Source organism: Balaenoptera ricei, chromosome 19 (assembly GCF_028023285.1).
Source record: "Balaenoptera ricei isolate mBalRic1 chromosome 19, mBalRic1.hap2, whole genome shotgun sequence".
NCBI lineage: Eukaryota > Metazoa > Chordata > Mammalia > Artiodactyla > Balaenopteridae > Balaenoptera > Balaenoptera ricei.
The window spans coordinates 30,275,495-30,298,484 of record NC_082657.1 but is presented as its reverse complement, the minus strand read 5'-3'; the positions used below and the strand labels follow the sequence as shown (position 1 = coordinate 30,298,484).

General features: G+C 53.8%; 1 protein-coding gene across 2 annotated transcripts in view; it reads right to left on the bottom strand.

Annotated features, from left to right (window-relative positions):
• NKD1 (NKD inhibitor of WNT signaling pathway 1) overlaps positions 1–22,990 on the bottom strand; it is an 85,535-nt gene that overhangs the window by 23,666 nt on the left and 38,879 nt on the right. Inside the window, exons 1-2 of one of the 2 annotated variants that reach the window (XM_059905020.1) lie at positions 13,358–13,413; positions 5,776–5,842 (exon numbers count right to left, since the gene is read on the bottom strand). In XM_059905020.1, the coding sequence (XP_059761003.1) occupies positions 5,776–5,842; positions 13,358–13,369 (79 nt within the window). In that variant the 5' untranslated portion in view covers positions 13,370–13,413. Of the gene's footprint in view, positions 1–5,775; positions 5,843–13,357; positions 13,414–22,990 lie in introns of those variants that run through there. The other variant, XM_059905019.1, reaches the window with a different exon arrangement.

The window sequence follows — 22,990 nt, the reverse complement described above, 5'->3', positions numbered from 1 at the left end:
GTGGGCCTCCCTTCTGTGCTCCCCTAAACCCCACGTTCCTCCCATCTGGGGTTCGGCTCACCCTTCACATCCTCCTGTGGCGGCTCGTTCCTGGTACCTGCATCTCCGCTGAAATGTCACCTCCTCAGAGAGGCCTGTCACACTCCACCCTTCCCTGGGTGTCACCTCTTCACAGAGCGCCACTCCCAGAACCTCGCATGCTCACCCCCTGGCTTATTTATCCACTACCCTGCCTCCCCCATGCTGACACCCTGACAGCAAGGTCCGCTGACCTCATGGGTGGCTCGAACCCAGAGCCCAGCAGGGCCCCACACCTGCAGCAGGTACTCAGTAAATACTTGCTGAGTGAGGAAGAGACCGTCCTCAGTCTGCTGTGTGACCTTGGACAGGTCACATCCCCTCTCTGGGCCTCAGATTTCTTACCGCAAAGGAAGGGGACTAACGGCCTCCCAAGGGCTCCTCTGCTCTGTGAATGGTTGACATCTCATACCTGGGAGCCTGGATGGACTGGAGGGGGGCACATGGGGCCTGCCAGGGGGCCTGACTCCAGTGACTTCATGGTGTTGGCTTCATTCTTCTTGTGAGCACAGTCAGTCCTCCAATGACAATTTTTCAACTTTACAGTGGTGCAGAAATGATACACAATCAGTAGAAACTGTACTCCGAATGTCAAACCTGGATCTTCTCCCGCGCCGGCGATACGCGCGGCACGACCCCTCTTGTGATGCTGGACAGCAGCAGTGGGTCCCAGCTCCCAGTCAGCCACGCGATCACGAGGGTCAACAATCCACACACTTACAACCACTCTGTACCCAGACAGCCGTTCTGTTCTCCACTTCCGCTACAGCATTCAATCAATGACAGGAGCTATTCAACACTCGATTACAAATAGGTTTTGTGTTAGATGATTTTGCCCAAGTGTAGGCTAACGTAAAGTGGGCAAGGCTAAGCTATGATGTTCGGTAGGTTAGCTGTACGCAATGCATTTTCGACTAACGATATTTTCAACTTACAATGGGTTTATTGGGGCGTAACCCCATCATAAGTCAAGGAAGATCTGTATTTATTGAGCACTTATGGCATGCCAGGCTATGTTGCGCACTGAGAGTGATAGGAGACACTCAGAGAGTCTAATAGGATTAAAGAAGCTTTGAAAATAGGCCTTCTTTGATCTGGACTAGTAAATAATTAACAAACACCAGTTGACTCCTCCTCAAGAAAGAGGAACCCACGAGACAAGAGTCAGGACAGCTCACCGACATGGGCATACCCTGAACCAGGGCTGTTCTCGGGGCTTATATAACCTCTCCATCTTCACAGGAACTCTGAGGAAGGAATACTATGACTGCCCCCAACAAGAAACTGAAGCACAGAGAAGTGAAGTGACTCTCCCAAGGTCACACAGTGAGTGGTGGTAAAGCCAGGCTGGATCTGGGGTCTGACTTCAGAATAAAGGCAGAAGGGTGCCTCTCATGCCCTCCGATGGGGTTGCAGGAAGACAAAGTTCGAGCCATGCAGACTGGGACAGGCCCTGAACTCACAGTGGGGCGGGCTACTCAGCTGTCCGGGTCTCAGTCCCAACACCACTGCTCTGCTCGGCAGGACCAGGGCCAGGGAAGCAGAGACCCCACGGACTCTGCCAGGCGAAGCCCGGCTTGGGCCAACTGGGAGCCTGGAGGGAGGGCCTGGCCCCAGTGGGAAGGGCCGCCTGACTCAGGGGCTTTTGGTCCTTAATGAAGGCAGGACTGGGTTCCGTGGAGTCAACTTTCTATGGAAGACGCCAAGCTGGTTGCACTCTGCCCGCTGTCACCTCCAAGCAAAGAGGTCAAAAGACAAGAAACAGCCACGATACTGAGACTCAGAGGGCAGAGGCTGAGGGTGAGAGGCGGGAGAGAGCTAAGACGCTGGGCAGGGGTGAGGACAGCACTGGGTGGGAGACAGAGGGGACCTGGAGAGAAGGGGCCTGCGACCATTTACAGGTCTCTCCCTCCTGACGGGCACAGTACTTCAGTCTTTGCTGGGTCGGGAGGACAGCCCCAGACACAGTGCTTCCCGGAGGCCTGACACCAATGTCCACCTCGGGCCACAAGCTACAGGCTGCCACCACCTGTCGTCCTGCCCAACTGGGGAGGTGGGGACGTCGGGTGGGCACTGGAGTGAAGTGTGGGAAGACCCTCCCCAGTCCTCAGCGCCCTGCTGGGTCAGCAGAGGAAGGTCCCTCTGGCCACCCCGCCACCCCCCCCCCAGCCCCCAAGCCGCGGGTCCCGCCCTCCACAACCGGCCAGCTCTGGAGCGCGGGACTTTTCATGCTTACTTTGTTCTCTGCACAGTTCAAAAGGAGCTCACAGCCCCAGCCCTAGCTCCAAGCCCAGCCTTAATCTCCCATCCCGCGAGCTCCCAGCTGGCCAGTTAAGGCAGTTAAGACGCTGGATTAGGGCCGGCTTTACATAACAACGCAGGAGCTAAAGCCATCCTCTCCTGGGATGGCTAAAAGACTTCTTTTTATCTTCACGCCTCAGATGGCCTTTTTTTCCCTTAACAGCCCTCCAGCCGGCCAAGAGGCAATGAACTTGGCCGACAGGAAGACAAAGAAGAGATTCAGGATTCAGCTTGCTCTCCCTTGGCCCGAGGCACAGAGGGATACCCGCAGCCCCAGCTCCAGGCCAGGTGGACGCTTCTCCGTGGCCAGACTCGGAGAACTACTCTCACCAGGCCTAGCCGTGGGGTGGCCTGCCGTCCACAGCCATGTCCTTCATCCTGGGGCGGGAGGGGGCACCTCGGACCTGGCGCCAACGGCGGCCAGAGAACCACATACGGTCACTGGGGCCAGCATCCCCTCCAAGGAGTCTCAGGGGCCACACAGGCAGGCCCAGAGCAGTCCCACCCTACTGCTTTATTTACTTATTATTTTCACTTTTTAATTCTGTTATTAGTCTTTCATTTCAAAGGAATGTATGATCACATTCTTCTCGTAAAACTTAAAACATTAATTACAGTTAATACTACAATCCTCTGACCACGCTTTCCAAGTTTAGTCTCTTCCTCCCCTGTCCAGAAGGAACTACTGTTTCTGTCCGTCTAGACCTCTAGCTACACAATAATATACATACATATGTGGTATGCATTCATATATACAAGGAAATACAGAGTATTGTCTGGTACCCTTTTTACATAAAAGATAACATACTGAATATAACACATCGCATCTGTCTGCAACCTGGTCTGTCTTACCTTTTGTGCTTCTGCGTAAGCTTTTGTTTGAAGAAAAGGGCTGGAAACTTGACCACCAGCAACCTGATCTAACCCCTCAGTTGGGAAACTGAGTCAGGCTAGTGGCTCCCAACCCCTCCCCTCGTCAGTGGTGGCACTGATGTGCCTGGACACCATGAGTGATTGGCAAGGTGCCCAGGCTACCCGCAAAGCCCGACCTGCAGCTGGTGGGCCGCAGGGACAGACCAAGTGCCACCAATCTCCACACTTTTCCCCGACAGGAGCTGGGACCCTCGGGCACCTCCTATTTATCCCCCATCCATCAACCAATGTTTGTAAGTACCACCCCACGGCAGTTCATCCTCCCTACAAGGCGCCCACGTCCTCTGAGCACCCACAGAGTCCACATCCCCACGCATCATGTCACAGAGGGCGAAGGGGCCCCAAGGTGGAGGGGCCTGGCCAAGAGCCACAGCAAGTCACTGCAGGAGCTGGCAGGGGAGCCAGGGCTATGGGCTCCTAGGCCAAGTGCTCTTCCTACTTCATTACAACAGGGCTCATGCTCTGCACAGAGAGATCAAACAAAGCAGAGAGAGGTGGATTTTGTGGGCAGGCCATTTCACGTCTGCAGGGAAAGATGCCTCATGGGAAATCAATTACATGATTTCAGACTGAGCCTCAATGGCCAGAGAAGTGCTTCATTTGGGGTAGTGACCAGGGACCCAATAAATGATGAATAGATAGACAGATGGTGAGATAGATGGATGGTAACTGGAGGACGGTTAAATGGGTGAAGGAATGAGTGATGGATGATGAAGAGATGGGCAGAGGATGGATTATGGGTGGGTAGGTGATAGATAAGGGCTGGCCAGCTGATGGATGGGTGACAAAAGAGTATGTAGATGAATGAATAGGCAGTGATGGCTGGGTGATAGGGGGAGCAACAAACGGATGGATGAGTGCTGGATGGGGTGGGTCATGGATTATTGGGTGGGTGATGAGTGAGTGATGGGTAGATGAATGGATAGATAGATGAGAGGACAGGTGGGTGCTTGGATGGATAGTGAATAGGTGGTGGACGGAATAGATGGAAGGATGAATGAACAAGAGGATGAACTTGCTAAGTTACCAGGTGAATGAGCAAATGAATAGAAAATGGAATGAGTGCTGAAGCCCATGTAATCTATGTCTGGGGTCACCTCAGCCTCCAGACCCTACATCCTGCAGACCTTTACCTGACTCCCCAGATCTACTCTAGGTACCAAGCCCCAGCATCTTTCCTTGGAGCTGAGGATAATAGCTGAGGCTCGGGGGAGCCCAGGGAACAATGAGAATCAAAGCCACTGAATCCCTGAGTGTAGCCACCAGATCCACAGGCAAACATGCTCAAGGGAAACACCCCAGAGCCTGGACAGAGCTGTCTGTCCCCCTTCTATTCAGGACCTGCTCGAATTTGAGCAAAGTCTGAGAGATATCTGGGTCTCCAGCCAGCCTCCAACTCCCGGGCTACTGAATGAATCTCTCAAAATAGCGCTTGTCAAAGTACAATGAGCATACAAGTTATCTGGGGAGCCTATTGCAGGACAGACTGGATTCAGTAGCCTGGGTGGAGCCAGGGATTCTACATTTATCACAGCTCTCAGGCCCCACGTGGCCACAGTCCTCGGGTCTGGCCCAGGCTCCGCTCCAGAACCTCCCGGCACAGTCTCCTCTCCTCTCAAGGCCCTACAAGCCCTCCAAGGCCTAGATTCCCCCCAGAGACCCCTGGGCACCCAGCTCTCCTAACAGCTGCCTGTCCTGGTCCCAGCAGAGAGGGCTTTACTGTCATAAGGCTGTCCCAGTTTGGTGATGCTCTCCTCTGATTCAGAGTAAAAAAGGGAAATGCTATCCCTTTCAGCAAACGCTTTCCGATCCCATCCGGTCCTTTCACCAACTCAGGGAATCAAGCAGGAAAAGGCCCTCGTTCCCATTCTACAAACATGGAAACTTGGGCTCCGAAAGGGTACATGGCTTCCCAAAGTCAAATCAGCATGCCAGTGGCTGGCCGGCCCTCTACTCGAGTGTCCTAATTCTTTCTACAGTGCAGTGCTTCTCCTTGAAGAAAGAAAGGAGTGAGAGCGACAGAGGAGAGCGGGGAGGGGCTGGGGGTGTTCGTGTGTGTGCACATACCCGTGCTCCAGGTGAGTGACACAAACAGAGAAACACAAGGGCTACTTCATGCAGTGCTTACTACATACCTAATTCTGCTTGAGGGGCCTATGAGTGGTCACTATGATCACCCCCAACGGGGAAGCTGAGGTCAAACAACCTGTTCAAGACCCCACGGCTAACACGGAGCAGGGCCAGGATGTGAGCCTGGGTGGTCTAAATCCACTCCCGGAGTGGACCTATGAGATGCTACACTTCCCTCTTGCTTCTCACCCCACCCACCCCCACCGAGAGTCAGAGTCCTGCCCTCCTCCACCTGGTCTGCAGGTTTTCTGGAGGGTACTTGGGGCATGAGGTAGACCAGATGGCCCTTCCCCACCTCACTGCCCTTGGGAAGAAAGCAATGGACTCCAATACCTTCTAGCCGAAAGTCTTCCTCTTCCTCCTCGCTGAGCGTTTCTCTGAAAACTTCGCCCACGAGCTCCTATAGGAAGAAAAAGTAGGGATGTTAAAGGGGTATTGGGGTCAGGTAGGAACCTGGCATCATTACGGTCAAGGTGGCATTGTGAACGTGTGTGTGGCTGGTCGCAAAGAAGCAGGGACCCTGTTCTGATTGGAATTTAGGTCAACTATGTAGATCCTATCACACTTGAAAAGTTAATTACTGCACTACTTTTTAGGAAGTAAGTTATTCTCAGCTTATAGCCCGCCACAAAACATTACACAGGACCACGCTTCTCCCCCGGAAAGGGAGTTCCACCCTCCATCCTGGAAAAAGACAAAGATGAGATCAGAAAACGTCCCTCCTCTATCCCTCTGAGCCAACTTGATGGACTCGGGACCATAGCCACCCCTGTGGGTCCCAAGAAGAGACCTCAGTTTGGATCCTTCCTCTACTAGAGGGTCCCAGATGGGCTGTCTTGGTGGGTTTATAAAGAGGACCTGGTGTGCTATAGGGCGGGCTCCCTTAACACAAACCCAAACTCTTCAGCACAATATCTAGAAAGCTATAGGCTCTGCCTTCAACTGACCTTCAGTCACGCCTCCTGCATCTCCCCTAACACACACACCTTCCAGCTACTGGCCTGCACACGCCTCACCTTGGTCCCCAAGCATGAGTTAAAAATGTCCGGTATCTCATCCCACATAGCAGAGCTGCTCCCAATCAGTGGTGAGGCTGCCACTCAGATGTTGTCAGGCTGGCAAGGGAAGTTTGTTTGGTCCACAGGCTGGGAGGCTGGGAAATTTCTGGGATGGCAATAAAGGTCCCATCTATCTGACCCCACCCCAGTAGGACAACTCTAGGTACAGAGGAGAACAGACCAGCGCTTGTCAAACCGTCTTCTGTATTTATTGGTATTCTGCCAGGAGGAGTAAAGTGAAAAAAGATTGTTTTAAACAAAGGTAAACGAGATCCCTTACTGCAGGACTTACTATGGTAACAGATGCTGCGGATATCTAAGTAGTAGCTTATGCTGCATCCCTCAAACCTATTTAGACCATGAAGTTTTGTTTTTCAAAAGCATCACATGGGATTTGTGTTCTGAGGAACCCACGTTGGGAAATGCTCCTCTTTGAGGGAGGAGAGATGAGGTTGGGGGGGGGGGGGGTGGTCACACTGCTTTATCTTTTTTAATGCCCACAGGATGCTATGGCAGTGCTTCTTGAACCACAAAAAGGCAAGCAATAAAAAAGCCCAAACTCAGCAGCTCTCACCAACTTCTCCTTTTGAAAAAAAAAGAAAAAAAGTATAAAGAAAAAGAAAAAACACCCTCTTCTTGAAAAATCAGAAGAAAAAAAATCCTGCACTGGAGATGCTTGAAAGAAAAAACAGAGCTTGCCTTGATTAACAAAGGAAAAACAATGCTTTGTATAGCTGATCTTATCAATTGGACACAGCTGGAGATAAGTCTCTTGCATGCATGTTTTTTAAAGATGAACAGCTAACGTTTTATGGATTAGAGATGGTTTTCTCTGTTCTCTTTCTTCTTTCAAATCGTTCTGGGGCATTACACACTCTTTCTTAGAGGTTGTTCAAATGTGGTCATTCAGACTCCTGGTGTCCCATGGACTTCAAAACCAGGCTACTTTATTCCTCGAGTCAGGATGTCTTCTGTCTCCTCCTCTGCCAATTATTATAATCACCAAACACTTCCTGGGCTTGTAAACTGGCTGTTTGTGTTAACAGAGCTGGAGTTGACAGGGGAACTGGGAGACGGTGACAGGAAAGGGCCGCACTCGGCTGGCATCATTAGATGGCTGGGATGCCCCAGCAGCCAATTAAAGCCGATCTTTCATGCCAGAGGAAGACGGATGCCGCTTCCCTGGAAAGGCTGGCAGGCAGAGCTTCCTCACAGGAGCGGGCGACCATCTTCAAGGGAGACGACACACCTGATTGTGCTGGGGCCTTGTGGAGGCTGGGAGCCGGTGCTGACCTCTGTGCCACCCTGACCACTCCTGGCAAGGCCGACAGGACCCGTGAGATGGAAACTTTTGGGCACCTGCATCTTTTTACTGGCACACTCAGAGGAGTTTAAAGACTCCAAATGTCACCAGCAGCAAAGCAGCTGTCTGGAAGCCCTATAACTATTCCTCGCGGTGTGTATAACGCACCCACAGTCATCACTCTGATGACGGCTTCAATGCTCTCTGAGAAGAACTGTCTGCTGAGAGGACCCAGCTCTCTGACATATTAAAGATACGTCTCTGCATATTAAAGCAGAGTTCTGGCAAGTTCTGGGGTCGGTTTCTTCCCGCTAAACCTCACCCTGCTCTGTATAACACATCGAAGGCTCCTCAGCACCGTGGTCTGCTGACACACAGTGCAGTGCAGGTGCCCAACTCTGGCAAAAATTCATTTCCTCCACTGACCCAGACAGCCCGGGGCCTGAGGAGTGCCGTGTCTGTGGTCCTCAAGCTTTGAATCACTGCGCCAGAGGCAACGTAAAATGTTGAGCCAGACACAGGATCACATCCTGGCTCCATGGCCGCCCTCGCCCTGGATGTGGCGCCAGCCACTGCCTTCTGCGAACCTCAATCTACTTACCTGTAAAATGGGCATGGTGATAAACCACAACAATAAGAAGACAGCTGGGACTTACTGTGCATTTCCTATGTGCCGGGCACTTTATATTATCTCCCTTTATCATCGTAGCAGCCCCGCTCTTTCCATCTCTCAAGGAACAGATGCTCATAAAAATGATTTGCAAATTGTAAAGTGAGAGGTATAATTGCTATTGTTTTTTTCTACAAAGAAAGTGCCCCAACCCTCAAGGAATGAGCCAGGAAAATGATGCCAATGACAGTCACTTACATCACCAAGCACTCATGATGTATGAGGCACCGACCAACTGGAATCTTCACCAGAACCTACGGAGAACAGGGTTCCCAATAGCCCTGGCTTTAAATGAGCAGAAGTCTCCAAGAGGGCAGGCGACTGGCTCTGGATCATCAGCAGAGCCGAGACTTGAGCCACCTCCTTCCAGGGCCTGGCCTGAGCTTGTACAGTGGAATCGGGGCTCCCGTGGGCATGGGGACAGAGGTGGCCAAGAGTCCTGGCACTTGCCAGGGACCAAGAATCATGCTTAAAGAAGTGCAAGAAAACAGCCCAGCCAGCAGCTCCAGTGGGTCAGGGGCCAAGTACTCCCATCTGTCCTGCAGGACTCAAAGGCCCCACGGCTCCTCCGCCCTAGATTTGAGACAGGGCCAAGCGTCAGCCGGGAGCCCTGCATGCAAGGTTTGGGGCCAGGCCCTCAGGACCATCCTGCAGGAAGGCACTTGTACCCCTCGACAGCCACGAGCCCCAGTGGGAGCCCCAGCACGGAGGGTGCAGGGCATGGAAGTGGCGTTGCTCAGACCTTGGTTCAAATACCAGCTCTGCATCACACAAGCCGGTCATCTGGCGGAAGGAGCTTTATCTCCAGTGTCCCTCAGTCTCCCCATCTGTGCACAGGGATGAGAGCAGTCACATTGTTTCAGGGTGGGTGTGAAGATCGAGCAAGCCATTTCACGGAAAGTACTTAGCATTACAGCTGATACCACGATGGGGGCTCAACAGACAGTATTTACTGTTTATTACTCCGACTCTTATTGTCAAATGGCTACCAGAACATTGCTGGGCAAAGCTCACCAGACCCAAAGTGCCCCTGCGGACACCGAGAAACACTCTCTTCTCCTGCCTGGTGCACATTTCTAGTGCTTTGTATTTAATCCCCAGGGCAGTCCTTTGAGGTAGAACCACTATTATCCCCACTTTACAGATGACAAAACTGAGGCACATAGAGGTTAAGTGACTTGCCCAAGGTCACACAGCTAGGATTGTGTCAGAGCCAGGATTGAAGGCAGGCTGCCTGGCTCCAAAACCCTTACCCTTCACCACTGCCCTATAGGAAGCCCACACTCGGGGCATGGTATGCAGTGATCTCCCTTACTGTTCCCTTTGTCCACTCGGCCATCCCTGTGCTGTGGCCCCCTGGGGCCAGGCCCCCTCTGCTCTGGCCCCCAGGACAGTCAGACTCAGCCTCTGCTCCAGGTTCTCATCAAAGACTTTCCTGGATCCCCAGACCTCCTGCCCCGCCCAGCCTGGTGCCAGGCTGCCTCCTGCCTAGTGGCCTGGCTTGGTGGCCTCTCAGGCCATGGGATCCGGACCTGCCTCCCTCCCAAGTCCCAGCACTGCCCCTCCTCTGCCCCACGCTGCGCCCCAGGAAGAGAGGGCAGCTCCTCCGGGTGCCAAGAGTGCAGCCAGCACCAGCCCAGAGCCCAGAACTGCAGGCACAATGCCTTATAAGGCCTCCGGGGACGGGAACCCACATCAAAACAGGGCCTTGGGGAGCGGGCTGGAGTTCGGTTGGGGTTTTTCCTCTTTGTCTTTGAGACTTCATACCCCTGAGCTCAATATCTTTCCCCATCGCCTGCCCCAGCAGTTCTTTTGTCAATCTTTCTGTTCTCTAAGAGCTAACAGATGTTGGTGCCACGGGGTTTCAAAGGAAACTCCTGGTGCCCACAGAACATGGCACAACTTATAGATTCCAAGAATGCACAGGGCTGGGACATGCCGGGGGAAGAGAAGGGTGGGAGGCAGGACCCAGCCACCCTGTAACCCTTAGATCCAAGCAGTCTGCCCTGGACCTGATCCAGGAAATTCCTGGCGAGCTCCCTCTTCCCAGCACACTGCACAGAGGCAGAGTTCCTGGGGAACCGGCGCTGCTGTGGGCAGGCCCCTTGGAGAGCAAGCTCTGGCCGGTCAGGGCAGGGGTGCTCCATTCCCAGAGCCCAGCCGGACCTGGGAGGCAGGCGCCTGCCTGCCCGCCCTGGGGAGCTGAGTGATAGCAGATGCTTTACTTAACCCCTCTGGGCCCCATTTTGTTCTTCTGTAAAACGGGGATTTCGATGTCAAAGAGAACTCCGTAAGAAAATGCAGACAAAATACCTAGGACGGTGTCTGATGCAAAGGTGGGAACACAGGCATGAACTTCTCTTCTCCTTCTGTAGCACCCTACTCCTGCCACGTGCTCAGGACAGTCTCACATTTTATCTTTGCCAAACCCTAATACCCAGTGATTCAATGTCTCAGCGTCCGCCCTGGGACAACACTCACGCGTGTGCACCAGGGAGGCATGTTCAAGTTCAGTGATGTTGAGGGCAACGTTGTTCCTATTAACCCACAGTCAGAAACACGCTGAACACCCATCAAAGGAAAGTATGCCAAATCTACGCAGTGGAAAACCACGTAGCGGCTCAAAAGAGCCAGGCAGACCTGTACACACTGACACACAGAGCCCACGCCACATGGAAGACACACAGGGTATGATGCTATTTGCATACCCAGGAAAACACCAAACACACACATGTACCATGAGGTCACCCACATCCCAATATCCCATGGTACCCAACATCCATGGCTACCCCCAAGGAGGGGAACGAGACGAGATGGAGGAAAATAGGAGTCACAAACTTCAACTTTATCAGAATTGTTCTAATTTTTAAGATAAGTATATTCATGTGTCACCTGGGTCATTAAAACCTACTTTAACAAAACCGTGCACAATAACCCACTTGACAAAAAAGGGGACTGAGGATCAGCCAGGAGATTAAGTGGCTGGTCCAAGGTCACTTAAGGAGAGAAAGTGGCAGGGCTGGGTTAGGGCCCCCAGGCCCCGGGCTCCTCGTCTTGAGAATGGGGCAGCAGGCCACGACGATGCTCGTGGTCCCCTCGAGCACAGACCTTCTGGGGCTCCAGCCCCCTCCCCCAGCAGGGGGCCGGCTCCTTCTCCTGGGCTACACTCAGGAATCAAGAGTGAGAGGAAAACCAGGGCCGTCCACTTTCTGGGCTTCAACGTCCCCAACTCCGACATATGCCTCTAACTTGTGGACCTTTTATACTTCTGCCCCTGAGAGCTTTCTCTGGCCTCCCAAGTCTGCTCTACCCACAAGGGAGGGGGGAAGGGATAGAGGGTGCTGGCAGCAGCATTAGGGGGGACTTTTGGGGGGCCCTGGCTCCAGTGTCAGGGGCTGGGGATTCCCTCCTCCCCAGGGATGGAAGGGAAACAGACTCACTCTTCCTGGACCTGATTTCAGCAGAACCCAGATCTCAAGGGGCAGCTTCCGAAGAGAAATGGTCCCTCCTCTCAAATGAGCAAAATGGGGCAGAGCCCTCAGCCACTCCCCTGAGGACACCGCAGCCTCCCGTGGTCACAGGTCACCCGTGGGCGCTACAGGCCCAGCACCTGTCCCCCAGCATCCGCTAAGCCAAGTGGAGTCATCCCGGGATCTTTCTCACGGGAGCTGGCGGGAAAGACGTCTTCTCTGGTGCCGAGGCTGCATCTAATCTCCTCTCCAGCTGCGGGAGAAGGCCCACCCCAGGAGAGAGCTCCCACAGGGACAGAGAGAGGCCAAGGCTGGGAGAAGACGCTCGCTCACGGCCTCAGGCCCAGCCTTCTGTAACAAGTAGGCTCCCCGAGGGCAGGGATCCAGGTCTGTTTTGCTCTAGGACAGGGCCTGATGCATAGTAGATAATAAATACCTGTTGGATGAATCCTGAGTCAGGCCCACCCTCACCGGCCTTTCCTGGTGAAGGACAGTTACAGAAGCCACTAAATTGCCCTCCTTGTTCACACCAATTCAGGTTACTTACAGCCGGAAGCTCCGACCCCCAAAACCCCCAGCACGAAGCCACAGTCTCCTAAAAACTGAGCCCAAGATTCCCAGCCAAGCTTGGAAGCCAGAGGGAGGAAGCTGCCACCACCTGCTTTGCTGCAGCACCTCCACGAGTGTCCCCAAGCCCAGCCCCACCGTGGGAGCCCAGCGAGCTGGGTGGAGGAGGGGAAGGCGGGCCCGCAGAGCTGGCCGGCGGCGTGTTTGGCCTGCGAGGACCAGGACTGCAGGACTCCAGGGATGTGAGGCAGTAATTAAAATTCCTCAGATTTCTCCCTGGCTGCTTTTAATCTGCTCGAGGTGTAATCCCTGGGCCCACATCCCAGGGACTCCAGCCTGAGCTTGCTTCCTGGACTTGAAGGATTGCTACTGGGGAAGGTGGACGGTGGGCAGGGAGTGGGACGGCAGGGAGGACTTCTGACCCTTGGTGCCAGACTCTGGAGCCACCATATCCCCTTCCTCTGAGCCCCAGGTCCTAGACCCTACAGGGTACAAATAATCCCCGAAGATGGGTTTGTCCCGTCCTGGAGACACGGCCGGCCCCAGGCAGCAAACAGCCAGCAAAGTCCACTCCCTGGGCTGTCACCCCAGCGAGCTGTCAGCATCCATAAGCCATCGTCCCATCTTCCCCCGGAACTGGGTCCCACTTGGGCTACCACGAGAACTTCATACTTTTCTTTAAATTGGCTCTCTCTCTCTTTTTTTTTAAACCCCGTCTTGCCGTAAGCAAGAAGATCAATAAAATCGTGGGTGTGATGTCCTAGTTAGAGTTGGGGTTTTAAAAGATATCATGCATATGAAAGAAACAAATACAGGACCATTGAAATACAAGATGTCCACCACTGACCTCAAGTCCCATCCCCCCAGCAGAATGGGGAACGTGCTCCGAGAACCACAAGGTTTAAGGAGCCCAAAGCTGAAGTGTCTGCCCACCTCCACTCTGAGCGATCAGGCTGGTTCTGACAGGTGGGAGGAGGGGAGGCACCGGGCGGGCGAGGCAAGCAGCTGGTGAGGTTGGATGAAAGAAGGTTCTCACGGCCCAACAGATGCTCCTCCCCACCCCCAACCACAGGCCCTCCTTCTAGAGCTCATGCTTTTGGAATGTGATTTCTGGACATGGAGAAAATGGCTGATGCCAGCAGAAAATGGCAGAGTTTAGCATGACCCAGAACGCGCCCTAACCTCCGGCCCCCGGGATTTCAGAGCTCTTCGGAGGAGATGACCCAATGCAAGGCAGATTGTCCAGGCTGGGCGGAGAACGGGGCTTGCTGCTGCGTGACTGGAATTTTCCTACAAGTCAGCGTTCAAAGGAGTTTCTACAGTGGAAACCAGGATCCAACGGGCTTGTCAGGGCGTGGGAGTAACTGAGGTCACGAATATAAAGGACTCAGTGATAATCATAACCAGCGTATCTTTGGTTAGGGCCCGGCACGTGCCAATGCTCTGCTCCGCACGTTAGGTGCGCTGCTAAATGCTCCAAACAGCCCTACGAGCTGGGTGCCGTCGTCGCCCGACTTCAGCCGCGAGGAAACTGAGGCTTAGAGAGGTTAAGTGACTCACTGGACGGTCTGATTTTGACCCTGGCTCCTCTGCTGTGCACTGAGTGACTCTGTACAAATGATTTCACCTGCCTGTGCCTCTGTCTCCCCATCTGAACATGGAAATGACGGCCCCCGCCTGGCGGGGCAGCTGCCGAGGGGAAATGGGAGCACACACACGCCAGGCGGTCAGCATGTCGTCAACACAGCTGTTCCTTCTCTCTCTGGGCCCCCTCTCTCATTCTCTGCCCTCCCATCCTCTTCCACCCCCGCTGTCTTCGGGACGCCGTACAGCTGATCAAAGCCGGACCCAGCAGGGCCTCAATCACCCTACGAGGCCTCAAGCAGCATCCCCGGCCGGCTGCCTGCACTCAGCGCCTCTCAGAGTCTCTGCCTCCTGCCTGGCCGCTGGCCAGCCGTGCCACCGCCAGCTGACCCTGCCACGCGACTGGTCGGCCATGCCACTGGTCGTCACACCGCTGGCCTGCCGCGCCCCGCAGCCGAGTGCTGATAACGGGAGAGGCCAAAGGGGCTGGGGTGCGCCTCTGATGGAGCAGCTGGGCCTGCCTCTGCCAGCAGCTCCTGGCCTTGGGACAGGCCCCAGGTCTGCTGCCAGGGTCCAGCGCGTGTGCCCTGCCGAGCAGGGTGGCCGTGAGCCAGGCCGCTTATGACAGACGGCGCTGTCGTCTGTTGAGCAGAAAACGGGGCCTCCCCAGACCACGGGCCACTCGTTGTGGGGAGAGGTTGTGTGCCCTTGCCCGGGGCCAAGGCCAGCCCAGTCGGGGGCCCCGTGTGGCCAGGGGACCCAGGGAAGTGTGGTATTTCTCTCAGCCTTGAGAGTGAGACGCTTAGGCTCTTGCTTCTGCTAATTGAAATAAATAGATGGAATAAGATCCTCTTGTTTCGAATATCCAGAGTCCTCGTCATCTTCATGAGAGAACCAGAGAACAATGGTTTGGGCCAGACTCTGGGACCGTCCTGCTACACACACACAGGCGTGCGCGCGCACACACACACACACACACACACACAGCCCATCCCATCTGGCCCTGAAGTTCTTGCAGGAGTCCTCTTCCTGCCCCTCTGATCCTAGTTGACACCAGGCCTGCCTTCCTCTCTCCTGGTCCCTCACCACACCCCCATACCCCAGCTTTGACGACTCCTCACCATCACTCTCACCGGCTGGACCGCCTGCCTCGGGGCCTCCAAACCTTGCCTATGCTCTTTCCTCTGCAGGGAGAGCCCTCTCCGCTTGACTGCCGGGTGAAGTCTTACCCCTGCCCCGCTCTGGTGTGACTGCTGCCTCCCAACATCCCCGCTCCACCGAACTGGGGCAGAATCAAGGGTCACCCCTCTGGACTCCCAGAGGACTCAGTTCATTCAGGATCTTAGTTGATGATGTGTCGCCCAATCTGTGCCTCAGTGTCCACATCTGTAAAATGGGCCTGTGACCCAGGAGTGCCCTGAGGGTCACACAAGAGGTCGCCATGAAAGAACAGAAGAGTTAAAGACACTGGGAGTGAGGGGTCCCAGGGTCCACAGTGCTGTCAGGTGGGTGGGCAGGTGAGGAACAGCCTAGAGTCTGATCCCATTGTCTTTATAAAGAAAAGAGGCATATTCTCCGGAATGTTTCCGGAAGGACACGCAGTAGTAGTGGCTACTCTTGGGGAGCTGAGGAGCCGTCCCTCCAGCTGTCCAGCTTTCTAGACTGTTTGGATTTTGTATTGTCTCTCTTCTTTCTCTTTCTTAAACCGAGAACAGGCAATGTTTTTTTGTTGTTGTTTTTGTTTTGGGGTTTTTTCCTTTTATTTGGCCATGCTACACGGCTTGCAGAATCTTAGTTCCCTGACAAGGGATCAAACCCGTGCCCCCTACGGAGGAAGCGCAGAGTCCTAACCACTGAACCACCAGGGAATTCCCTTCATGCGACGTTTTTCTATTAGAAAGAAATTAAAATTTGAAATTAAACTTGTTCCATGAAGAAGAATGCCTCGGCTCTCCTGCCTACTTGACAGCTCCATCAAGCCACTGGGCCAGCATCTCAGACCTCACGTGTCCCAGCCCTGCCCCCGATTTCTTCCCTGTGTCCAACTGGGGCAGCTTCCTTCTTCCTGTTGCTCAGGCCAGAAATCCGGGAGTCATCCTGCCACGTCTCTTCCAACCCTTCTGTTCAATCCACCGTACATCCTGTTGGCTCTACCTTCAAAAGGTACCCTGACACCAGGTCCTCACCTCCTCCGCATCCACCCCGTGCTCCAGGCCATGCAGAGAGGCCGTCCTCCCTCGCCAGGATGATGACGATCATTTTCTATTCTCTGCACCCACCTCCCACCCCATTCTCCAAGTCCTCCTAACGCCCCGCAAAGCCCCACCTAATCTGTCGCATCACCTCCCTACCCTCATCTGTTACTTCTCCTGTCACTCTGCCCCAGCCACCCAGGCCCCCTTGCTGTTGCTCAAACATGCCCGGCACTACCTCAGGGCCTTTGTACTTGCTGTTCCCTCTGCCTGGAATTCTTTTGCCAAATATCCCGTCCTCCCACCCCTCCTTCACATTTTCGTCACCATCACCTCATCACGTGGGTGAGGTCTTCCAAATCCCCCTATTTATTTGTTTGTTTGTTTGTTTGTTTTTGGCTGCATTGGGTCTTTGTTGCAGCGTGCGGGCTTTCTCTAATTGTGGCGAGCAGGGGCTACTCTTCATTGCAGTGTGCGGGCTTCTCATTGCCATGGCTTCTCTTTATTGCAGAGCACTGGCTCTAGGCACACGGGCTTCAGTAGTTGTGGCATGCAAGCTCAGTAGTTGTGGCGCACGGGCTTAGTTGTTCCGTGGCTTGTGGGATCTTCCCGGACCAGGGCTCGAACCCATGTCCCCTGCATTGGCAGGCAGATTCTTAACCACTGCGCCACCAGGGAAGTCCCAAACCCCCTTATTTAAAATTGCAGCGCCCCCTCCACCCCCTCACCCTCTTCCCTGCCTCGGTTTTCTCTGGGGCACTTACCACCATCTGACACACACATCAGTGCCTGACAGGAGGCGTGCAACGAATACGTGTTGACGACTAAACGCGGCTCTATATTTACTGACTCAGAAAGACATTCCCCGCATTTTCTTGAAAGAGAAAAGCACTTGCCAAAGAGCAGAGAGAACCCGACTGCATCTGCTAAAATTATCTGCACGTGTTTCCATGCAATGTAGTCAGAGAGACCCATCTGGAGAGACAGGCACCAGAACGTTCCCAGAGGTTTGTTCCTGGGTGCCGGATTCAAGGTCGTCAGTTGTTTGCCATCAACGTGCATGAGGACTTCTACGATCAGAAGTAATAAATAGCAAGGCATTTGGAAGAAAGCACATGAAAGCAAACAAAAATGGGCGCGCGAGCCGGTTCTAGAAGGACTGGCACACGGAAGTGCGCCAGCAGCGTCCTGGCCCCAGCAGATGGTGAGGTTTGCAACTCTCCAGTGAACTGGGTGGTTTTCTGGTCCTAGCTGGGAGGGAAGGTGGAGGCGCTGGGCTTCTCTGCACCCCAGACCCCACCGCTCCCTCCCCCAGCCACGCCACGCTCACCGACCATGAAGAGACCATTGCCAGAAAACCGCCACTTCCCACTTCCTTAGGCTGCGCACACATAGGAAGCCGAGGGGCTGGCAAGACCCCTCTTTGTGGTCATGTAATGCAGACAAGGCTTTGATTCCAGAAATGGCATGAGGCCAGCTGAGCATGTCAAACTGGGCTGTCACTGGGAGTGGGGGAGGGTGGCAGCTCCCTCCTCCCAACCCAACCACTGAACACCAAATTCTGCTGTTTCCATTCTCAGGCAAGGAAGGGAGGGCAGGAGGGAGGGAGGGGAAAATGTAGGTATGGGGGATCAGGAGGGCAGCCCCTGCTGGTCTGGTCAGCAACCCACGTCTAGGACTACTGTCGCTACAGAGTGGTCCTCTGGGAAGTCCACGGAGGTCTGGAAGATGCCGTGTGGCCAGCATTCAAGGTCTGAGGATGCTTTTGGGTCTGGGGACAAGAAGGCATCTGTGGCAGTCACTTCATCCATCACACCTGTACCTTGTTCCTCTGCAGCCTTTGGGTCTTCTGACTCACCCAACAACCCTGGGAGGTCAGTAACGGAGCTATCACCTCCTTTTACAGATGAGGAGACTGAGGCTCTGGGAGAGGAGGTGAGAACGTGAGCAGTTGGGAGGTACAGGACCTCCTGGGAGGAAGGCTCTCGGGACAGGACACCTGGTGTGTGCCTGTGTGTAGCGGGAGAGAAGCCTGCAACACACACACACACACAGCCTCCTGGTCCACAGGTGTTGGAGCCAGACTGGAACCCTCATTCAGAAAGGTCCAAACCCCTCTAAGAATGTTCCCCCAGAAAAACTCCATACAGATAAAATTGCACATTGAACCTTTTTGCGAACTTTAGGTTAAGGACTCTCAGAGTACAGATGGAGAAACTGAGGCCTCAAAAAGTGACAGGATTTGCCCAGAGTCACAAAGTTGAAGAGTGGCAGAGCCATGATCAGATCCAGAGCATCCAAAACCAGCAGCAAAAGAGGCAGCAAAAGATCAGCCCCCACAGGGGCCAGAAATAAAGACCAGAGCCCCTCAACTCCACCGGAGGCCGGGGAGTGAGCATTTCCGTGAGCCGGGTTCCATGGTCCATGTAGTTTGGGGAAGATCCTGGGTTCTGCTGGGGAACTTCTCAAGCCTTTATAGACTATTTGCATTAGGAACCCCCTCAAGGTGTCCACCACATGCAGGATTTCCCCGACTTCTCTAGATCCTTTGATGTAGGCTCACCTCTCAGTCTCTTTTACCCCCCAACCCTCTCCTCCACTGTGCAGTCCCCACCATCAGCCCACACCTGGGAGGTTTCTTCAGAGAACAGCCCTAGGGCTTTGTCTGTGGGGTCAAAGAATCCCAAACCCCACAGCCTGCCCCCACCAGGTAGCCCTGCGCCAGTGACCGCCTGGAGCAGAATGAAAGCCCAGCTTCCACACCTCCAGTGGGGACTGACTCTGAGCCACAGTTTATAGTCCAGAGCTCCCCACAGGGTCAGGCTAAAACCAAGACTTTGCCTGCAATTGCACCTTGCTTGCCTTCTTCCCCTTCTCTGCCCTGTCTCCTCCCCTCCCGTACTGGTCTGTCCTGGGAGTGACAGAGAACAGGCCTCCATGAATCACTGGCACACAATCCTCGTCTCAGGCTCTGCTTCCGTGGTACCTGTGGACCTAAGCCATCTCTCCACTGAACTACCTGGGTAGTTGGAGGAATCCTGACACATTTGATGAATTCACACAGAGCAGACAGGCCTGTTAGTCTCGGACAAAGGCATCACCCCATGGCCAGGCCAGCAAGGTCAAGTACCAGGGGCCCTAATGTCAGGGTTCAGACTTGAGTGGCAGGCAGGTGAGGACAGACATTTTTTCCCACCCACCACCCACCCCACCCCCACTTCAAGAAAGCCTCCCCTTCTTTGAGGCCTAATTCAAGTACAGGAAGCCCTCTCTGAGCACCTCACCCCCCAGGACTTCTCTTGCTGACTACCCACATCTCTCAGGGCAGCCTTCACAGATGGTGCCTTCAGGGGGAGTCCAAGGCTGAAGGAAAGCTCTTCGTCCCTTTCATCACCTCTGCACTGGGCACCTGTGACTTGAACCACCTCCCCCCCTCCCCTCAGCATCCACTCCTCCTTCTTCTGGCAACACTCTGATTTTCCTTGGAGAGGCATGCCTCCATAGGTTCGCCAGATTTCACAAATAAAAACACATGACGCTCAGTGAAACTTGAATCTCAGATTCAATAATTGTTTCGTATAAGTATGTACCATGCAGTATTTGGGATATACTTACATTTTTTAAAATGTGTTGTTTATCTGAAATTCAAATTGAACTGGGCACCCTATATTTTATCTGGAAACCCTACCCCTCCACCATTTTCATCCAAGAGGTGTGGACAGGGCTGATTTCTCCCCCTAACCCAACAAGGATGGACACATGTCCCAGGCCTGACCAATGAGAACTCTGCACATCCCTGGCCACAGGGATTGGCCAAGGCTGGGCACATGACCCAAGAAGGCCAGAGAGATGTTCTGGGATTGCCCAGAACATCTGCTCTCTTTCTGGTGACATTAATGAGATGTGAAGGTAGGGATCTGACACTGAGGAAAACATTTTACCTCTTCACAGGGAGAGTCTGTCTAAGAAAAAAGCCATCACAGAGGAAAAGAGAACCAGGAGGTGAAACAAAAGAAAACGTGTCCTGACAACATTGTCTGAGCACCTGGATCAAACTATGCCTGAAGCTAGTGCTTCCCCTAGACTTTCAGTTACATGAGCCACTAAATTTCCCCTTTTTGCTTAAGCCAGTTTGAGCTTGTTTTCCGTCATGAATGAGTCCTGCTCAATTCAGCCTCCTCTCACCCTACCCACCCCTGGCACAATGCTGGGCACAGAGTCCATGATCAGAGAGTATTTCAGTTGTATATGTCTGTAACCTTACACCTTACTGTGCAAGGTTGTGTGGGATTATGGGAAAGCCTGGGCTTTCAAGTCAGGCAGGCTCACTTCCCATCCCAGCTCTGTCCCATTCTCATTCCAGGGCCTTGCACAAATAACTCAAGTCTCGTGAGCCTCAGTTTCCTCATCTGTAAAACAAAGATACTAGTACCTATACCTGCCATGCCCATATAATTTCACTGCCCAAACCAGGACACTTTTGAGAGTGAAAGGGGGCAATTTTAAGAACCAGGCCAGGACAATTGGAGTGGTTGGAACTGTCTTAGGTAGACAGGCCAGTGGTAGCCTGACCTACAGCTGACCTTACCCACCTCCACCTGACCCACGGTCAACGCCTTCCCTCCTGTGCACCCTCCCCTCTGCCCAGGACACTCCCCCCACTCTCTCCTTCTAGCTACTTCTGCCTCATCTTTTACGTCCCCTCTTGAAGAAGCCACCCTGAGGCCTCCAGACTCAGTATGGTCCCCCACTCTGTGTCCCCCGGCCGTCTGTGACGCCCTCGTTGTCCTTAGTGGTCTGTATGACTACTACATGTGGATGGCCAGTCTCCCCTCGTGGCTAAACCCATCAAGGACAGGGACTGCACATTTCTTCCTCATTACTGAAGGCCCTACGGACCTGGCACAGTGCCTGGAACACATAAAACGACAGCCAAGAAAGTAAACAGCTAACCCTCCTTTTCCTCCTCTCTGCAGATCCTGTATTTTCTCCGCGTTGATAAAACCATCCTGGGTGAGATGTCAAGCAGGGCCGAATGGGACTAGGACCACGGAGTAGGGAGGCTGTGGGGCAGGGGCACGGCCAACCCCCAGCCGGCCAGGACATGCTAATAATGATCTCAGAGCCAGGGACTCTGGGGACAGCAGTCCCAGGAGGCCCCGCCCAGCTCGGCAGCCCCTAGGCGGTGGCGGCGGCAGCTCACTGGCCCTGCGACAGCTTTCACTGATCTGGGGCCAGCGAGGACTGTACCTAGGCCGGGTGCCTATTCCAGAAATCCAGCCCTGGCTCCTGTTCAAAACACAGGCCCGGCGTCTCCCTGCAGCCCCGGCCAGCCCTGTCCTCGGCAGCGACAGCCAAGTCGCTGCCCAGAATGCAAACTGGGCAGGTGCAAAGGGCCTCTCCAACCAGGGACCAAGGCCGTGACATCCCACACACAGCCCGGACTGTTCCACTCATGAGCAGACGGCGTCCCCTTGGGCTGCTCAGCCCCTTCCCACACAGCAATCCGGACCTACCCCGGGGCAGCCTCCTCACTGATTTCTTGGTCCAGCCAGGCTCCCAGCCTGAGGTCAGCTACCTGGAGAACACTGCCACACTAGCTCCTTGACTCACACCCCGTTCAGATGGCACACCACCGCTTTATTTTCACAGGCTCCTTCTCCCTGCTCTACAGCCCTCAATGGCTCCCTATTCCTGACCAACTCAAATCCTGCTGTAGTCTTGCCCTACCTTCCCAGTCCTGCTCACTGGGAGACAAGTGGTTACGGGCGTGGGGGGGATACTAGCCTGGGAGCTGCGCATTCTGCCTCAGTTTCCCCATTTGTACAAAGGGGGCTCCAACAGTCCATGATTCCATGGGCTCACGATAGGGCCCATCCAGCCAGGCCCTGACCTCCGTCCTTCCTCTGCTCTTCAGGCCACCATGAAGGGCTACTGTCCACTTGCAAAGCCACTGGTCAGCTCTCAGGACCGTCTCTCTCAGGAGCAAAAGTGCCGTGAGGAGAAGGAAGGAGATCTGTGGGATCTGAATGTTTCCCTCAATCAGATTCTGGATCAGCCCAGCACGTAGCTCCCCCAGCCCCACATATCCTGCCCCAGGAATGAGAAATGGACAGCTCACAGACTGAGAAACAGCAAACACATGAAACACCCAAGGCAGGACCCCAGCAGCTCAGCCTACGTGCACCTCAAAAAATAATACTCATCAAGGTTAATCTCACAGTAGGTTGAGTCCTAATGGCCACGAGCTCAGACGGTGCCACAGGTACCAGCAGCATCGCTGAGTGGGGTGCGGCCCAGATTCTGGCCCAGTCTTCCCCAGGTTTGGGTCTTGGCTCTGTCACCTACCCGCTGTGTGATGCTGGGGAAGTTGTTACCTTCTCTGTGCCTCCGTTATCACCTTTGAATTATAGGGAAATAATAATAATACCTACCTCAGGCAGTCATTGTGGTGATTAAATTCAGTAATATTTGTAAAGTACTTAAAACCGTGCCTGGCTCATCAGAAGCTCTTATATAAAGGTTTGTTCAATAAATAAAACTAAAGATTACAATAAAATACATAAAGAGGTACTCGTCATAGAAAAGAAGGATGATTCCCCTCCCCACCAAAGAGGATGACTGTTTGTGAATATCTTTAGCATTGGTTGGCTTTGACGTATAGGAAGGTATAAATGTCCGTGGATAATTTTGCTTCTTCCGTT